General features: G+C 39.0%; 1 protein-coding gene across 2 annotated transcripts in view; it reads right to left on the reverse strand.

Moving 5' to 3' along the window:
* Positions 1-20,693, reverse strand: part of LOC113107870 (F-box/WD repeat-containing protein 7-like) — a 103,664-nt gene that overhangs the window by 39,651 nt on the left and 43,320 nt on the right. The window contains exon 1 of one of the 2 annotated variants that reach the window (XM_026270680.1): positions 16,423-16,838. The exons of the other annotated variant lie outside the window; for it this stretch is intronic. Within the exon in view, the coding sequence (XP_026126465.1) occupies positions 16,423-16,638 (216 nt within the window). The 5' untranslated portion in view covers positions 16,639-16,838. Of the gene's footprint in view, positions 1-16,422; positions 16,839-20,693 lie in introns of those variants that run through there. 2 annotated transcript variants of the gene reach the window in all.

The following is a 20,693-nucleotide window of genomic DNA, read 5'->3' on the forward strand; positions in this document are numbered from 1 at the left end:
CGTGCTCTTTAAAAACCTTTCCTCTTTTGTATTCTAATTACACCACATGCAAACATGGAACGTGCTTAAAAATTGTCAATATTCAACTTTTATATATTGTTAAATCAGTTGCAATGCAAGATACCCGCCGTCACACTGATCTCAAATCTGAAACCAGCCTGTTGAAATTACAAATTTAAATATTCCCAAATGGATCACGTTAAAATTGGAATCAAACAGAATTGAGTGTCTGTGATTCAGAACCAAATTGAGAAATCTGTGTCAGTTCCCGCTCCTAATAAGAAAGTTAGATCAAAAGCGTGTAACGCTGGGGAGGTTAGGACTACGCAAGGATGAACGCATCAGAAAGTAGCTAATGATAAACTATCCCATACAGAATAAAGAGCAAAAGTTAATGTCACGGGTATCAAACCATAAATCTCTCCTCTGGAGGAAGCTATGATTACTAAAGTCTCCATGTTCAAATCTCTGCCCAGTTCTTCTCCGAGCTTCTGCTAAAAATAAAAGACTCCTCTCAGACTCCTCATAACACTTCTTCAAGTCAAAGTGCATCAATACAGTGGTGTAACGAGGCTTTTACACAAAGGTCTTTCAATTAAAACTGAAACGCCAAACCCTAAATCCACGGAAAAGTGATTCTTAATAGATTCGCATCTATTGAGTACAAGAACTGGACCAGTAACAAAACTGTGACCCTCACAACAAACGTCATTCAGAAACAAACTGAAAAGAATGTTCTAAAGATAAAATTAGATCACTAAGAGATGGATTACTTGAATAGGATAATCATACTTTAATAGTTTTTATTAAAGTCTGCGAGTCTAAATTATACCTGCTGGATGATAGATATTCATCATCCTTTCTGACAAACAACAGAAGATAATGAGAATCCCTTCTGAATTAAGTATACATTTCAAAAACATTGTGATTGTATATTTGCACCATGATTTGACAATCATTTATGCATTAAACTGAATAATGCTTAGATTAGCTCTGTTGTAAAAGCCAGTTTCTTTTAACTGAGAGTGTTGGCTAAAGTCAAGCCCTAGCTGTCATTTAAGAAGTTTGAAAGTGTAATTCATGCTTTTATTACATCTAGACCAGACTACTGTGACTCTTTATATGTTGGTTTGGATCAGTCATCTCTTCAACGCTTACATTAAAGCACTGAGGTTGTCCAATCAGGTGCTTCTCGATGTTAAAAAATTATGCTGACCGAGCTTTTTCAGTGCTTGTAACTTGGCTTTTATTTCGAACTGAGCAGAGACTTTGTGATGTTTTTACTGTATTTGTCTTGTTTGTGTGTATGTGTGTGTTTTCTGGACATTGTTAAGCACATTGGTCAACCATAGTTGTTTTTAAATGTGCTTTATACATAAAAGTGTAAAACAGCACGTCTGCACTCACACAGACGCTGGCAGCCAGACGCAGAGCTGGATTAGAGATGCTGATCAAGGAGTTTGTGGCTCAGGCTGGCCGCACTGCTTTATAGTACATGCTGAGAAACGCTTTACGTGACGCAGTCTATGCAGATACTCCAGCTCGTACCAATGTTGATCAAGTCCAACAGGATCCAAGATGTGTCAATAGAGTGTAGACTGAAGTAGTGTACAGAGCTGCCCTCCTGAAGATAGACCGAGTGCACACAGACTTGCTTTTCCCTCCGCCTGCTTCGGCACAAAGAGAGAGCATCTTACACGCCAGCTGGCCTTCGTCCTCTTGAGGATAAGACACTACATGATCCACGGAGCCAGAGAGAGGGGTTAGAGAACAGCTTCCCAAAAATAGACCACTGCTCGTCTCACTTTTATACACCAACATGTCGCTTCAGACCAATAAGACTTTGTTATCTTGGCAACACAAAACAGAGATTTTTGATTTCTTTTTATATTCTCGGAGCAATCGTTGTCCATCCATTGAAAGTCTAGGGAATCATCATTTTTAAGACGACGAACTGAGGAGTTTAATCCAAGTCTTCTGAAGAGACGCAGTTTCTTTAGGTGATGACGATATTTGAATTTAGAATTAGTTCAAAATGAATAATGCAACTTACGGTACTTTATGTTTCCATTTATTCAATGACGGATGGATGGATCGCAATTTAAATTGATAGTTCACCCCAAAAAGTTTTTTTTGTTTCTTTTTTCTGCTGAGCACAAAAAGGATATTTTGAAGAATGTTGCTTGTCAAACCAGTTTAGAACGGAATAAAAATAAACTGGAATCTGGCTACAGTCAACTGAACATTCTTCAAAATATCTTTTCATGTTTGGGTGAACTATACCTAAAGTTCCATCTAGCCATCATAAACAAAAATTCAGATTTTGATATTTTCTGCTTTCACCTTTTTGTTCCAGTCCTTGTTTATTTTAACAGAATGGTAAAAAGACAAGCACATTCTTCAAAATGTCTCCTTTTATCTTCAATGGAAGAAAGTCTTCCAATTCTAGTTTGGAACAACTTGAGTTTACATGAGAATTCCCATTCTCGGGCAAACTATCACGGTTCTTTCAAAAGAATTAAAATCAGTATTAAAATCAGTTTTCTGTGGTGCTAATCTGCAATTTGACATTAGCTCAACATCAGCGTCTAACTGGATTGACCCACAAACCCTTAATTAGCTAAACTTCCAAGATCTGATTGGCCTTTTCATACGACGTGCTAGTTCAGCATGCAGGTACATGAAAGTTAAGAGCTTTTCTCTATTTGCTGGCATATCTGCGCTGAGACCTGGACAGCTGTATGGAAATGAGAGCACACAATTACACAGAACAACGGCTCTCTCAGCATGAACTTGGTAGATTAGCCATTCAGGAAACAAAGAAGCCCTCTAAGACAGACGGCCCACTGATAGAGAGAAATACAAACAACCTGAATGCTACCAATCAGAGACAAGAGGCCTGAAAAACAACAAGTTTCCTCCCTCTAAACACACGGTGTCCGAGGGACAACCCTCTCGTCACCGAGCTTCTTTTCCTCTGTCATACAGAGATATTTAACAAGGATGTAAACAAGCATCCCTGGGGCACTGCATTACAACAGCACACATGCACCCTAAAGTGTCAACAACAAAGGGCACATGCATCTCTGAACGAGAGCAATCATAAAAAGTAGAGAGCCGCCCGGTGGGCGAGAAGCAAGGACCTGTCCACATCTCTCTCCATCTGTAAATGGTTTCCAGGCAACACGAGGAGAGGTCTCCTTCTGGCCACTCGTGAGTTAACTCTACACAGACTTTTATGAATTTTTACAAAGAGGAAAGTGAAATGCAAACTGCAATACGTTACAGTGATTATCATCAAGACACTCGATCAAAACTTCAGCATCGATTACGGCTGTCAATCAATTTAATCAAATTAATTACATGATGATATTTGCATCAAAAGTTAAAGATGTTTAGATGATGAGGATTCCTTCCTCTGAGGAATACAATTAAAAGTCTGTGTATAAATCTCCTCATGTGTATGTCTGAACATTTAAGTCCAAAGCCTTTTAAAGCCATGGAAACAATATTTTTATTATTAAACCAACTGTTGCATGCTGAAGCAAGTATTCCTGAATCTCTCCAAGGTTTCTGAAAAATAAAGTCTATTTAAGTACATTTATATTGCACTTTTTTTTTTATATATATATTGACCAACCATCTGTCTCTGCTTCACTGTGTGCTAATAACCGTTGTGGAAATGTAGGGACTAGGGATGCACGATATTGGATTTTGGCCGATATTCGATATGCCGATATTTTCAAAATAATTTTGGCCGATGCCGATATCGATATATATACAAATATATACTGATATATTTAAACTTTAATTTTACTGAAGAGAAATCCATGTATCTCTTCTGTACTGATTCTACCATAAATTTATTATTTTACAAATGTAGACAGACATTCACATCTGAAAAACAGGTCAATTATTTCACTTGGAGAATATCGGTTTGGCTCATCGGCAGAAATATTCATATCGGCCGATACCGATGATGGTCATTTTAAGCTTTTATCGGCCGATACCGATATTGTGCCGATATTATCGTGCATCCCTAGTAGGGACACAAACAGCCACATGGTTTCCGGGCATCCGGACCAATTATGATGCAAGCAGATAACATGCATTTTTAATATCCTGATTTTTTAAGAGGGCAAAAGAAAGGAAAAGCACAATGGCATGACAGCACCGGGGAACGCTGAGCGTGCATTTAATAAAACGGTCTGCAGTTTGAAACCGGCTGTTAATACAAGAACAAACAAGGGTTCACATAAAATAATTGGCATATCCATCACTCAATCCAAAGATTAACCTTTACACCTAATTACACCATTAAAGATAAATGTCATATGAATCTACTTTCCTGTAAATTTTAGAATCAAGAATCAGAATGAGCTTCTATGAAGACAATGTGTTTAAAAGAACAGAATTTATTTTACATAATATGCAACAATGCAAAAGCACATGGGAAAACCAGTGGCAAAGAGAACCAATGTCTTTTGATGCAGGCGTCTCTCAACATCTGTGTGCTGCACATTTAAAACAGCATCTCTAGAGGATTCTCCAAACTTCCAGGATTGGGATGCTCGAGGTCTGTTTACACATCCAAGCCTGTTTGTGCATGACTAGGAGCGTGCATGTGCACGTGCACTTCCTGTTTCCTCTGTCAGAGCTTATATCCGAGTGGAGAATCTGAGACGGTGTTTCTCAGCAGGTTCTGACAGGAGGAATGACCCTAGAGATGCAACACACCGGTAATAACACTGGTGTTTATTCATCAAACGGGACTAGACTTTGCCAATGGGGGCTTGTTTTATCTGAGATAACAGCCACTGAGAGTCACAGGAACTAACGGAAAATGACAGCAGGATGAAGAGGAGGCCTAGATGTGCTCTACTTCCTGTCGCACCCGTTCATCTTCCTCAGACAAGAGCACTTCAGTGTGAGAAAGTGTGCGGTGATAACTATCAGGTCACTGTTGGATGAAGTGTCCAATTTTGATTATTTGATTATAATGATTTTTATATTTAATGTTGAAAACAGTTGTGTTTAATATTTTTTTGGAAGCCATGAAACATTTTTTTCAGGATTCACGTGAATACTTTGCTCCTGCTGAATAAAAGTATTAGCTACTTAAAATATTTTTATTAAAAAATCATACAAAAAAAAAAAGTAAAAAAAAAAAATTACATTTAAAGTTACATTTTTATTTAAATTGATTATTAATTAAAAAATATATTTATACACTGTAATAATAAAAATACTGAGAAGGTGCTTTGTTTGTGGCTAATACTTCATCAATAATTCGGGAACAAAAAGGAATTTAATAATTAAGCAATTTTCTAACAAATGTTGTTCTATGGCAGTTAAACAGCTGAAGAATACAAGTCTGTCTGCTGCTATAGCAACTGGATTTGGAGCTGAATGTCTTTGGTTTGTTTGTAACAGAGTTTGAAAAAAAAAAAAACATAAAAATCAACATCCCAAATACAATCTCCACGATCATACAAAGGACAAGGGAACATGGAAATGTGAGTCCTACAGTGAGACAGAGTAACCTTGGTCTGATCTCATCAGTGCAAAGATTATCTTAGTGCTTTTGAGGAAAAGGAAAAGAGTTGCGGAGATTAATTTTTGATGAATTTTGGTTGCATCTTGTCTTCAGCTGGTTGGAGCATCTCTTTTTCAACCTCCTTTAGTACAGTATTTTTCTGACTATAAGTCGCAGGACCAGCCAAACTATGAAAAAGTGTGATTTATAATCTGGAAAATACAGTACTTTTGATGAGGACCAATTTGGAAAATGTTGTCAAATGTAGGTTTCAGATTAGTTTTATTAGTTTTTGAGAATTAGCTCATGAAATATTTGTGCTACAATAATCACACTATATTTAGTGCTCTATGAAATCAGTTTTATTTTTTCCATATTCTATTTTTTTGTTTTAATAGTTAAATTCAATTGTATTAACCATGTAGCATTTCTAATTAATTGCAATCAATAAACACACAATTTAACAGCAATTTATTAAATGTTTAACAAAAATAAAAAAAAATTAGGCCCTAAGAAATGCGTTTTATTTATTTTTTCACAATTTTTTTGCCAAATTCTGTGTTTTCCATTTTCTGGATTTCATTTCTAATTTCTAAAAATCAAATTTTTAATAATCAAAAGCATCCAAAGCATCTCTAATCAACTGAGTTTATTATATATATATATATATATATATATATATATATATATAAAGTAATATATTAAGTAATATATTTCTGTCACAGTTTCTTCAAGTTAATCAGAGTCATTTGTTTGGCTGGGTGTGCTATTCAGTAGTGCTTTCACATTATTTTAGTACAGTATTACTGTTTACAAATGCAAAAAAAAAAAAAAAAACATTTAAACAGATCAGAATGTCACTTGGTTCTGGTCCAAGAGAATCAATCTCACAAATGACCTCCAATGAAATATTCATGTGTTGGTAAGCAACTCTTAACTCCAAACTGGATTTCACATGTGCTGGCAGCTCACTTCAACACAGAGAAAAACTAATGACATTTTACTGCCATTAAACAGTTTAGCTCTTCACAAGACGAGGCTTCATTTAATCACTTTACGTGAACGGAAAAAGAGAGACAAGAAAGTGTTCGCCGCATTCTGGATCTCGACAGAAAAGGCTTCTGTGGCTCTGTCTCACGCTGATAAAATGGAAAAGCGCAGCTTTTATAAGTTAGAGAACATTAAAACGTTTTACAGCTCTAAAACACAACTTTCCCATTCAATGTGGCTGGTTCTGATTCCAATTCATTAGGCTTCGTTTCTTTTTATGGTCGACTCTGGTTACTGTTGAGGACTGACGAGCCTCGTTTCACGGGCTGTATCTGCGTCACAGATCTCCATTTTACAACAAAACACTTCTCCAACAGGATGTCGCTGAAAATAGCTGAGAAAAATGAGCTCATAGAAAGACATTCGGGCAGAAGGGGATTTAACCACCACCTTGTAAAGACACGGTGCTTCTGAAGCTCTGCCAGGCTCCTGAGGTCTTCATCTCAAGCGTTCCTCCTGCTCCATGACACGTGTAGACCACTCGGATTGCTTCGTCTGAACCATCGCAGAGACTGCAGGGCTTCTGACATACACTGCGGGATAATTCAGTTATCTGATCGCTCGCTGGCCTTAGCTCAAGGTTAACACAAGACTCCAGCCACCTCCACAGAAGAACAATCCCGCTATACCAACAATGGCTCACTTGCTCGAAGCCATCTTCACTTATGCACCTGATGAACATATGCATGCTATCATACCATCAGCGTGATGTTAGCTCAAGCCACGGCTACACAAATCAACCGCTAACTTCTGGAGCGAATGAGAACGCAGTTCAGAAACCGAGTAACCACAATGACTACCATCCAGGAACACTCTTAACAGTGAGGCCAGATTCACAATGAAACCAAGGCGAAAATGCTATTTTTTTCAACAACAAAATTACAAATTTCATGGTCTGCTTCATTGCACTGACGGAAATAAAACATGCAGAAACTGAATCATCAGGTTCTCACTGGGGCGGACGACTTTGTCTACCCTAAAATGTGCATATTAGTACCCTAGAGTAGTAATATAAGGCTAGAATACACTACACGCCTATTCAAATGGGAGATGATTTGGTAACACTTTATTTTAAGGTGTCCACGTTACATAATTATGCATAATTACATACAAGTAACCTTGAACCTAACCCAAATCCTAACCCTAACCATATAGTAAGTGCATGCTGTTCATGAATATTACTCAGTACTTGTATGTATAATTACATTGTAACAAGGGCACCTTAAAATAAAATGTAACCGCAGATTTTAAAACACTTGCAGTGTTATTAAATGGTAACAATAAACTACTGAAGATCATATTCTACCAGACTTAAGTTGTTGCAAACACAACTTATTCATGCAAAAACATGCATTTTTTTTTCTTAGAGATGCATTACATCTATTTATTATTTTTTAAATCCAAAAATCATGTCATCAAGTCTGTGTCCAGCATATAATACAAGATTTTCTCCGAGTGGCCAGAATCTGCATACAGGCTCTGATATTTAGCAAATAGTATCTAGTATATTTTGGTAAAAGTTCCACAGTATTTTTTTATGGATACCCCTCATTTTAGGTCACATTATAAGTGGACCTCCCAAAATCTTTTCTAGTCTGACAGAACTAGAAACCTTCTGACCATAACCAGTGCTAACCAGCAGTCGAGAATAAACAGCATCAAAGAATAGCAATGGCTAGAATGAGCTTTAGGAGAGCATTCAGTTGGATAATAGAAGGAATGATGCATCAGCTGTTAGATCACACTGCCACCTGCTGTTCACCAACTGATAGTAATGAAAAATACCAGTCCTGTAAGCCAAAATGACATCGTAAGTAACAGCAGACAAGTACAAAGTGAAAAGGACACGAAGGAAGTGGATCTTTTCAGTCAACTAATGTCCTCCAAGAGAGACAGACAGAAGGCTGAGTCTGCAGTTATCTGGCCTCAAGTCACTTTTGCTCTGGAGAAGACATACTGTGCTTCTGACATCATTCCAAGCACAAAGCCTGCAGATCCCACACTTCTGATCTCAGAACACACACAAGCCGTTCCTCTCTGACCTTAGAAGCTGCACGATTACAGACTGAAACAGGCCCACGTGTTTCCCAGCAATCAAATCTAAAATACACTTACATATTAAACAATGCTGGTTTAATTCACATGAAAAGCTTTAAGCATCCACACACCTTCTTAACCCTTTATTCTTGATCGGTCTATGCTTTCAATGTCTACTAAACCTCCTTGTGCTTTTTAACAGAGACCCAAAAGCTCAAGCATTAGGATTCATCTGTGTTGTAATGATAACATAAACGTTCAAATCCTTCTTCAATCGCACACTGAGGATAGATTAGCGAGTAATTATGAAAGTATTTATTCTCTTCCAGAGGTTAATGCTACACTTTTTATGATGTAAATGAGACACAAAATGTGGTAAATCTAATCCTAGCTCAGTGACATGTGAAAGTCTCCAGACACCCTGAAATATGCCAAAACAGAGGATGCAAGTGCAGTAGCATTTCATTACAAGAGTATCAAACCTGATAAACACAACTTTCCTCCCTTTGACAAACATCAGTCCATGTAAATGCATTGCATGAATGCACAAGGTCGTTTGGTAAACAGTTAAAGAGATATGGGACAAGAGGAATTATTGTATAAGAACAAATACTTCTAGAAGGATGCTGTATGCTGCTTGGGTGACGCACAGCTTAAAAACAAGGCCCTTGACGTGAATAATCGGTTACGTGACTGGCTTGAAGCAGACCGATTACTTGCAATGCTCCAGTGAAGTTGATGGTAATGTTAGGACCCTATTAATAACCAGGCACCTCAATATGTTACATTCATACACATGTGAAAGGCCAAACCGTTTATTCATCATCTCAACTCTACTGTTAATAATCTCGCTACTGAAATCAAGTAAAGTGGGATCAGAACCAAGCAGTAAGAATGCAAGTCTCTACAGTATAAAGTCTCTAAACCTTTGAGTTATTTCAAGAATCATTATACATAATCACACTGCATTCTTTGATAGTTAGAATTTTTACGTATCATAAGATTAAACTATCTACCATCAGTTAGGGGTGGGGTGCATGTTTTATCGGTTATGCAGCGTATGTTTTATTTTTATCGGTTATGCTGCATGTGTTTTATCGGTTATGCTGCACGTGTTTTATCGGTTATGCTGCACGTGTTTTATCGGTTATGCTGCACGTGTTTAATTGCTATGCTGCATGTGTTTTATCGGTTATGCTGCGCGTGTTTTATTGGTTATGCTGCACGTGTTTAATTGCTATGCTGCATGTGTTTTATCGGTTATGCTGCATGTGTTTTATCGGTTATGCTGCATGTGTTTTATCAGTTATGCTGCATGTGTTTTATCGGTTATGCTGCATTTGTTTTATCCGCATATGTTTTATCGGTTATGCTGCACATGTTTAATTGCTATGCTGCATGTGTTTTTATCGGTTATGCTGCATGTGTTTTATCGGTTATGCTGCATGTGTTTTATCGGTTATGCTGCATTTGTTTTATCCACATATGTTTTATCAGTTATGCTGCATGTGTTTTATCTTCATATGTTTTATCTGTTATGCTGCATATGTTTTATCGGTTATGCTGCACACTTTAACAGTAATGCTGCATATATTTTATCGGTTATGCTGCACGTTTTATCGGTTATGCAGGCTTATATACAGGTTTTATAAATAGGTGTGGAGAATGCCTGTGCTCCATCACCCACATGATACACGGTCTTGATCAATCTGGGAATCCGAGTCAAGTTTCCTGAGCTGAGCAACAAACTAAACATGGCTGCTGTACCTTCACTTGCTTTATTGAATGCATACAAGAACTGACCAGTTAAAATCCAACAAAATGCATAAAATAATATCATAAAGAACAAAACCGCATTGGCATAAGGAGCCTCAATCTTGAGACAAAGAGATCTTATAACAGCAAAATGATTCTTCATTCTAACCCAAGCTAGAAGAGAGCCACTCCATGTACAGCGAGTGCTTGCATCCATAAAAACATGCAAGTTGGAGCACCTCTCATCTCTTGGGTGTCTGTGTATGGATTGTGAACACCTCAAATCGACAATTCAACTGAACAACAAGTTGACTGTGATGACTTCCTTGCGAAACCTAAAAGCAAGGATGCCATAAAGCAAGTATCCTCTGATAATGGATGAAACGAAGTAGTGATGTCAGTTGTATTCTGGGCAAAATATGGAGACAAAATCCTGGGACAGAAATAGAGGAACCGACTCCACAACCCAGGATATCCACAACCCGCTATGCAGCTGGCTACACGTATTCAGTCGTCAGTGAGGCACGTAGTGGGTATGTGATGCCTCCCAGAACCTCTGATCCAGTCTCTGCTATAAATCTGTCTCTGCTTTTTGACTCAATTCAAAGAGCTGACCCGATAAATGTCCTCCCTCACGCAATCAATCTAGAGGGCAAACCACACAAGCAGTGGCATACGGCTTAATTCCCAAATTAAACAACCAAGTAGACAGATGGGTCACACCATGGCAATCTGACTGCTCCTGGACCGAGGACAAGACAAGTAGTCATGGATAGGGAGGACAGGCAGAAGGAGAAGTATTGAGGGAGCGAAAGGTGAGAAATGTTCCCCAAAGAATCAGGGATGAAGACCAGACACAGCTCCCAGTCCGTAACCGCAAAAATACCCATTCACTCCTTCCCATTCATGCACGGGTCAAGTTAGCTATTTAGGCAGTGATAAAAAGGCCAGGATTGATCCAAACTCTGTGAAGACTTTGGTTGTGCTGAACCATGAGTGGCCCCAAGGAATTTGCTCTTTCTTGTTTATAGGCTAGGATTCCTCAAAACTCGCCTCGAGTTTAGCTTCAAAGATGATGTGGTGAAACAGACGTCAAAACGGTTTGGTTACCTACAATTTCCAAAGAATCTTGCAAAAAAAATCAAGTCAAATAGGTTTGGAATGAAATGATAGTGTGTGTATGTTGTAATTTTCGGGTATATAATCCACAAGAGTGCTAGTTTAAGAGGCTGGAGACCAGTACAACAATGGGGCAGTTGAGGTTCCATCAGGTCAGGTCAGGTCAGGTAAGTTAGTGGGGCTATCCACTGAGGAATGCCATTTTTGGACCACCTCTCATGTTGTCGGTGATAACCAGACTCATACTACAAGCTGTTAACAGCAACAATGTGCTGACAAAGCATGATTAGCACAAATATTCATTATTGTAATGGTCCTGGATATTAAAATGCAGTGTTACCGAGCAGCCCCATCTTCAGTTACAAAACCCTGGCTCTCGGCAGATGCTGGGAGCTTGTGACACATTCCCAGGTCAGGAGAAAGCCTCTCACACACACCGCCAGCTCTGCAAGAAATGTCAGCACCTCTTGGCAGCCCTGCAGTAGGTGGGAGGTCTTCAAGCACTTGGGAAAAGTTGCTGTCAGAGTTCAGCAGGTATTTTTTAAACTATTTGGAGTACCAAGGGTGGCCAAACATCAGTGTTAAACGGCAACCTGAGAAACAATGTCAGCACTTCTTGGTGGCTTTGTTGCAAGGGTGGCTGGGCTTGCACCAATCACATTGGACGTATACCGCCACTTACCTTTACCTTGACAAGTAGTTGCTGGCATCCCATCATGTCTGTTAGTGGGGGATCCAGCTATCCCATATGCAGAAAGCCACAATACTGTTTGCCTAACACTTTCTGTTTGTCTGTGCAGTGCAGGAATGGGCCAGCTCAGAATAGCTTTGAGCAGATGCCTTCGCCCAGCGTTATTTGGAGCTCAAGGGCAATGAAATCCCATCATCTTCCTCCCATAGGAGCCGGCGAGGAGGGGTAGGAGGACACATCAGCTGACTTGAGTACTCAATCTGTGCTCATACACAACAACGTGAGAAAAGGTCACCAAGGTAAACCATTTCATTTGCGATAACGCAAAGATACGGCAAGCGTTTCAATAAAAGTGAAGACTCTTTTGCCCTTTTCAATAATGTCCGCGAGATCGAGAATGAGCCCCTGGTTGATTTTCTTCACCCACAGTAAAATGAAAATGTATACTTAAAGTGAAGCTAAGGTAATAAATGTGTGCTCATGAAACCCCTCTCTGTTCTAAAATAGAGATGGAGTATCTGATTCCTTTTAGAAAATTAGTTTTTTCAGATGGTTCAAGAAATGTGAATTCATACCATTCATAAAAATGTATTCAATGATTCGTTTGAAGCATTCTGCATCTACTGTATAAGATAAATATTTAGCTTCATAAATTATAACCCAAGTTGTGTTATTTGCATTTATCAGTGACATCTAGAGTCACTCGTTTTTAATGAACATGAACAAATGTAATTGTCAAGGTTGATGCAATATTCGCTATGGATTATTCAGAAGACTTGGGAGTCATATGCCACCTGAGAGAAATCTGTAATATGGAAAAAGCTGCATGAAGAGTCTTAAATTCTTCCTTAATGTTGCTCTTGAAAACGATTTAGTAAATGATAATTGTCATTTTTGGGTGAACCATCCCTTTTAGGAAACTTTCAGGCCAAAGGTTAAAGCTCAAGTAGCAAATGGCTCTTGATGGTGACCATGGCATAGCATTGAAGGGCAGGACCGGATCACTTTACCCAAATGGCAAAACAGAACCGGAATAGAATTGCAATACACTCTCAAGTGCTCTGGTGTGAAAACTCAAGTTCATTTCCTGTGGGTCAGAAACAGCTGTCTTCAATATCAGGCCTTGGGGGGGAAAACAGCAGGTTTTGTCACCAAAGCATGTCTTCGTTGGAAACTCTGTTGGAAGCTATTTATACAAGGGACTCTGAGAAGTGGCAAGGACCAAAACAACAACAACAAAAAAGTTTGGCATGTAGCTCACTCCATACAAAGACTTGAGGAATATTTGGATGTGCAAATGAGTGTATTTTCATCTTAAAACTTCATCTCTGTTGGACTCCTTTGCTACTTCCTTTCTACAACAATAAAAGAAGCTGCTTTTTTTATGCTCAGTGGATTCTGCAGAACCTGCTGAGCGAATGGGGACCAAGAGATATTCCAGTTATTCCATTCACTAGGGCCAGCTGGTGGATCTCAAGTCATTTCTGCAAGGTGGCGTCTAAACCAGCTGCTCATTTGGAAAGATATGGGGATGCCTGTTTGGTGATTTTGAGGTTTATGCATCTATTTTTTTCACTGGTTTATTCCTACTTCCTCTTTGAGAGACTCAGTCTCAGTGGGGGCGTGATTTTACAAGGAAAGAAGAAAGTGGAGAGACAAGGAAAATTAAGAGAACAAAGACAAGCCTCAAGAGGAATGTGTCCACAAGTTAATCTTCCGGAAGGAACATGTGCACATTAGTGATACGGAGCATTTTACTTGGCTTTTCCCCCTGTGCCATCATCTAGTTGGTTCCCACAAAATCCTCCATATCTTGAGAACACGTGTGTTGGGTGAGAAAAATAAGGCACTGAACACACAGTTATAGCAAACACTGCAGAGATGATCGTTTTCTATTCTGGTGTTTAAGTAATAAATGACCTGGGAAAGATATTATGTTTCCACTCACCTTCCTAAAATATATATATATGCAGATTTGGTGCTTAAGAAACATTAACTAAATTGAAAATGGTTATTCGGCTTAGAAATGATGAACAGAAAGTTCAAAAGAACAACATTCATTTTAAATGTCTTTAGTATAATTTTTGATCACTTTAATTCATTTTTGTTCAATGAAAGAAACCATTACATTACTGACCCCAAACTTCTGAAAGGTAGTGTAATTTCACACTTTCTTCATATATTTATTATTTTAACTAATGGCCTTCATTCTTATGACTCATCATTGCATCATTCCATTTAAAGGTTGCTTAAGGTTGAGAGTATTTGTAATAATGCCAAAAACCGGAGGGTAAATGTGAAAGCCAGCGACATTAGACACCTAAGACTACAATAGAGGCTCCCATAAATGGCAATGTCTATAAAAAGACGTTTCTGGAAGTATGATTTAGCGATGAGGAAATTGAATTCCTCGTTATCTTCAGCCGTCCCACTCGAAGAAATAAACAAGTTTGTTCGCTGTACCCAAACAAGCCTTTATTATCCAATAATTGAGACCATTTTTTTATATTTTCTCTATGAAATGGCTGGTACCGGAAAGTCACGAGTCAAGTTTAAAGCCAGTTGGCGAGGTGTAACCTTGCAGCGAGTCCTCCATGAACAGAGTTGTCGTGTACAGTGTCCTTCCGGCCTCTCCCGCTTGGACTATGCAGCACACGCAACGCTGCATTATGGGATTGCTGGGACGTTACGACGACCAAAGAACAGCTGCTTTCCAATCCAATCAATGCATGTTCTCCGGATCTGGGCAGGGTTAAAAATAGGAACTCCCAGGCAAGTCTTTTTAAGGTCACCGGATGGGATCGCAGCGGTGACTAAAGAAATCACAACAAATAAGCTATGCTCATATCTGTTTTGGATAACATGATTCCCCATATGTTCTTTCAATAAAGCACACCATTCTGTCAGTGTCGCTAAGCGACTTCACTGAATAATTCAGGTAAAGTCTTAGAAAGTGGCATTAAAATGACAGCAGTGCAGCACAGTATGACATGCTCATAGACCGGCGTGCTATCTTGAGTCTCTTGACTGTGCCTGAGCAATTACTGCTATTGTTGGTTTAAGAACGAGAGGGAGGCAGAAGGTTGAATGATGACTCACAATCCCAGCAGTTTCTCATGCATTTCAAACAGCACCAGAAAGCACCGATTCTATTCAAAATCAAAAAGCATAATACAAGGATTGAAATTTCCTGGCAACAGTTACCAAATTATACATACAGTATATATAAATCAAGAATGTCAAGTAAATTTTTTTCTAGTAAATGGGTATAAACTGGTATCAGGGCTCGGTACTGTGACCATTTTTGTTTCTCATAAGCGCTGCCATTTCTGATGCACATGAGAAACATCAACCGAAAAATTAAACAAAAACATAACAAAACCACGCTACTTATTTGAGCAGCATTTATCAAGCACTTTTCAATGCCTTTCAAGCTTTCCACACAACTATTTCCAGCACTTTCAAGGTCTAAAAATTATCCAATTAAAATATTATTTTAATAGGATGACCGAAATATACTTTGTGGAAAACAAACACTTATTAAAAAAATGTCTTGTATTTTGAAATTATAAAACATCAAATCATCAAAAAATCTAAATTTGCCAAAGGTTTGCACTTTTTTTATATAAAAAAAAAGTCACAAAGTGCCTTGAAAAACTAACTTTTTTTTTAAATCATCACTGAAGTTATCACTCAGTTCAGTATAATACTATAGAATAATAATGTTATATTTAATAAAACTGAATATTTTATATTTTGCACGTTACTGTTGTTAATAAAAGTCATTTTTGTATGCTTCCCAACTCAAGCTCAGTGCTTTACCCTCAAATGTGTATTACCGAGACATAAAAATTGCATTCTTTTTATTTTTAGCAACTGCGCTTATTAATGCAAAACAATAGTAATTTTATGGTTAAATTATGTTTATTTTTAATACCCCCACACACCACGCCCCAGAGCTACCAAATCTGCTCCTGGCGCCACTGTCTGTAGAACTTAGTGCTCTCAGATGTTAGTCTGAAGCCCTGTGATATTATTCCAGATCGAAATGTTTTTAAAACACCAATGATTGGAACGCCTCAGTACAGAATCACCTCGAGCTTCGCAACTACGCATTTCGAAAAGACAATCAATATTCAACCATGCAGTGAGCTATTCATTTCCAGACCAAAGCAACTGGCATTAAATCTGGCATGCTGTAGGGCATAGTTGCGTTTATATTCCTGGGACTCACCCGTCTGCGACAGAAGGGCAGACTTTGAGCTATGATGTTGATGCTGAAGATCTTGAGGACTTTCTGGGGTGGTACAGGCTCCTTGGGGACATCCTTGGTGTCCAGTGCCTGGCTCTCCGGGAGAGCCTTGGGAGCCTTCTCTTTGCCCGAGGACTTGGCCGTCTTTCTCCTCGGGCTGGCTGACGAGAAGCGGGGAATGGGGCAATGCCGCAGCATTTCCAACACGAAGCTAGTAGGTCATATCCCAGCAGAGGCAAATTTGTGGGATTTGGTCGGTGGCAGAATCACTGAATGCCCCCAGAAGACGACTCACGAGAGTTTTAAGAGACATGACAGCTCTGAGGGTCCACACCAAGCTCGCTGCCCTGGATTGTGGCCCCTTTTTAAATATCAGAGGGTCTGATGTCACCAGGAGCCTGTTGGCCCCAGCGCCAGCTGTCCTGTACTGGACGACCCCCACCTAAACACATGAGCACAGGAATCTACTCCCTCAGCCCACCATGGAGCAATGCAGCCTCCGAGAGTCACATCAGAGACAGACATAACCCTTCACCTCTCTACCTTCACAGTTAGCACTGATTCAATGACAACCTCTACTTGAATATGCACCCAAGGAACATTAGAGTTAATGGCTTAGCAGCATTGTTAAATTTTACACTTAACAAAAAAATAGTATTTTTAATCTAGAATGCCAGTTCATCAGCTGCCAGACAGCAGCAATGCTGCCTGCTAACATTTTAAAGGCTTGTAAACCAGTGTTTCCTACAGAATTCTGCATTAAACAACAGGGACTGCTTTAAATCATATAAACAAGCATACAGTAAAAATATGATTTAAGTTTCAGAGTCCTCTAGCACACAAAACATCGCTGCTGAATGAATAACTTGCAAATCACTGAGTGAGTCAGATGTTGATTCTGAGTTGAGTGATTCAGTTAAAGATTCATCAGACTGATGTGAGCTTGAGTCTTTCTGAATGATTCTTTAAAACAAATGATAGTTTACACTGTAAAAAAAATAAAATACTACTGTAGTTTTAATGTAAAGGGATAGTTCACCCCAAAAAGAAAATCATTTAATGAATCATTTACTCACTCTCAAACTGTACCAAATGTGTCTGAGTTTCTGTTGTTCACAAAAACAAATTGATGTTTTGAAGAATGTTGGTGCGAAAACCTTTGGGTGAACTCTCCCTTTAAAGTAAGTGTTTGTGCTGCCTTAACATTTTAATCAAGTTTAGTCAAGTCAAATATCCAAACAACATTTCAAGTTGACTAGACTTAATTATTAAACACTTCAAGTTGAAACAATGTCACACCATGACTGAAAATACTGCGGTAAATCATCACAGAACTATAAAACTACTTTGCGTTTCATACTGTAATGAATGCTACGCAGCCAAGTCCACTTCAAGGGTTCAGTGGAGAACATAGTATCTAGTTTTTCTCCCAATGTAATGATACTCATTAATACCTGTATTTTAGGAGCCCTAGAGCAACTTCTCTAGTACAATGTACATCTGTGGAATATAAAACAGCTCTATGCTTTAGAGACACAGGGTTATTCGAGTCAAACTGACCCGAGAGCACCCGTCTCATTTATAGCCCTGGAAACCCAAAAGCTTCTGTCCTCTCGCTTCATACAGCCCCACGTAAGCCTTCCCCTAATCTCACGGTGCACAGCTATTTAGTGTGACTGGAACAAGGTAATTGCTGGGAATGGCAGAAATGTGAGGGGTTTAACCCCGGATCCTGCCGAATGTCAGGAGGAGGAATCCTTTATTCTGCATGCACGTCGCTTTATATATATATATATAGCCTCTCTAGGGCTGACTGATGGGGGAAGAAAAGGGAATTTTCATTTAGGAGATCTAAAACAGATCAAACCTGTGCAAGGAAAACAAGGGCTACTTTTTAGAAGACTAAATTAAATCCTATACAATAACAGAATATTTTAACCTTAAAAAAAATCCCTCTTTTTTTTTCTTCTTCTGCAGAATACAAGATAATTAAAGCTTTTTTTGAAAGCTTTGGAAATTCTAAAATTGAAAGCTTATTTAAACATTGCATGTAAATAATACTAAACTAACACTGTAAGATTTATCTAGGAAACATCACTTTGTATGATGAAAGTTTACTCATGTATGCAAAGCTCAAATCATTTTAATGACAGATCAATGATTTGTTGTGCCATGTAACTTAAAGTGAATGACGTTGCCATGTTTGACGCATGTATACATGAGTTGAATAATCATCTGACTTGACTCGAGAACAAATGATTGCTTAAAGTTTGCCGTTCACTACAAAGTGATCATCGCTTGAAAATAAATCACATTAGGCGACTGTTATGACATTGCTGGACCCTTAAACTTTGGACAAAAACATAGCGTCTTCTGTTAGACCTGTACACAGACATACTTTCACTTCACAGGAAGCATTTCTAAAGGTCACAAAGGTCATCTCAAAAAGCAACAGCCATGTGGAAAAACCCTATTCTTTATATTTGCAAAAAGTACATCCACACACTACTCACAATAAAGCACTGAGATGAAAGAAATACACATTTTTATTCCTCTGAAAGGAAATAATCAAGTGTTTAATGTGAAAGCGTGCGACGACAAAGGCCAAACAAAGCCTGCAGTCGACTCACTAGAGAGGAAAACAACCAAACGAGCGAGTCAAGTTTTAAAAGCTTATGAATCATTCATGTTTAAGCTTGCTTCGGGGGGAAAAGCATTCCTCACAAGGTTCTTTAGGGACAAAGTTTTATGACAATAGCACATTAAGAACAAAAGTCAATCCTCCGGTGAAGAGTTTTCCACATGGACGCTCTGCAAGGGCAAGGATCTAATAATAGGAGGATTGCATAGCACCACTTTAATAAGAGCAAAGCACACAGACGGCATTTAATATCAGACCTCTCTTACAACATGCAAAATCCATCAAAAGTCTGGATCTAGATATTAGAGATGATCCTATCATTTTTAGTTTGTTTAGTTGCACCCAAATACCCAAATCTAATGAGTAGAATTTGGCTTGAAATTGCATGGTTCAAGCTGAACTCAAATTGAAAAGAGTCTTTGGCGGCCTCATGTGGCTAAGAGTGGAACTGCATGCACTGCGAAATAAAATAAGGGGGCTTAATTTAGCAATGCGGTTACATTTCTGTCACCGGACTATCTTCATTTGGTGACATACATTGTATATTACTTGGTAAAACTGGTGAGAGCCTGTCCTTGCATCATCTCTGACAGACACTCAGCCGCACCACTTCATTATCCAGAAATGCAGCAGCGTCCAGTCTCTCTTCGCCTGACTTCTACACTCCAGAAACACTTTGAGCACAAGAGGGGGCTGATAATGAAGGCTGCCAGGCAATATTGTGAAGTGCTCCCACATGAAAGTTCCTCCTCACAGGAAACTGAGCTGAAGCAGACAGGAAGCAGTCACCTGATCATCCAGACATGATGACCGTGAACTCCTTGCTTCTGTCTGAAGGTCAGGATTGGCAGATAAATGAACTAAACCATTGCTGTTCATGAAGTAAGCTGAACCACAGTGTTACACACACACACACACACACAAGCAGAGATTATTATACGGTTCTGGCGCGATGTTAAAATAAGAATAAAGGCCCAGTGTGAACATACTGTACTGATTCAGATCAAAGAGTCGAACACTGCTCTACACGAGCCTGGTCACACTCTATAAAAGCAGAGAGAGGTTCAGACAGAGCTGTGCTGATCCGACTGTGCTGTTGTGTCATGTGTAATGCGACGAGCTCCAGGCTCCGAGTCTGACAGATGATCCCAGAGCAGGAGCGCACCTGGACACGAGGAGAAAGGGAGTGTGTTTGTGCTGCTTCTGCATAACCAAAGTCTTCACTTCGCTCTCCTCACACAGACGAGGACACCTGGGGTCAGACGGGCCACTTCAAGTGCATTAAAGGGATAGTGGGTAAATACAGCTGAATAAAACAGGCTGCATCTTACATCTTCTGCAGTGTGTATAACTGTGAACAGCTCTGGAGTGCTTCTGAACACACAGGTCAGAGGTCAGCGAGTGCTTCACGCCTCAGTAAACACAAGTCTGAGAGCAGATCAAAAAAAGTGGATGTTTTCATGCCACAATCTCTTTTTGGAATCAGAGAGCGATTGAGCTGCACTTGAGGACAGCAGATGCTCAACATCAACACATGTCCATTTCATCTTCTTTGAAGAGCATCTTCAAACTGTCTTTATCCAAGTGTGCCAGTCCTTATGACTGATTATTA

The sequence above is a fragment of the Carassius auratus genome, chromosome 1 (genome assembly GCF_003368295.1).
Source record: "Carassius auratus strain Wakin chromosome 1, ASM336829v1, whole genome shotgun sequence".
In the NCBI taxonomy this organism is placed as follows: domain Eukaryota; kingdom Metazoa; phylum Chordata; class Actinopteri; order Cypriniformes; family Cyprinidae; genus Carassius; species Carassius auratus.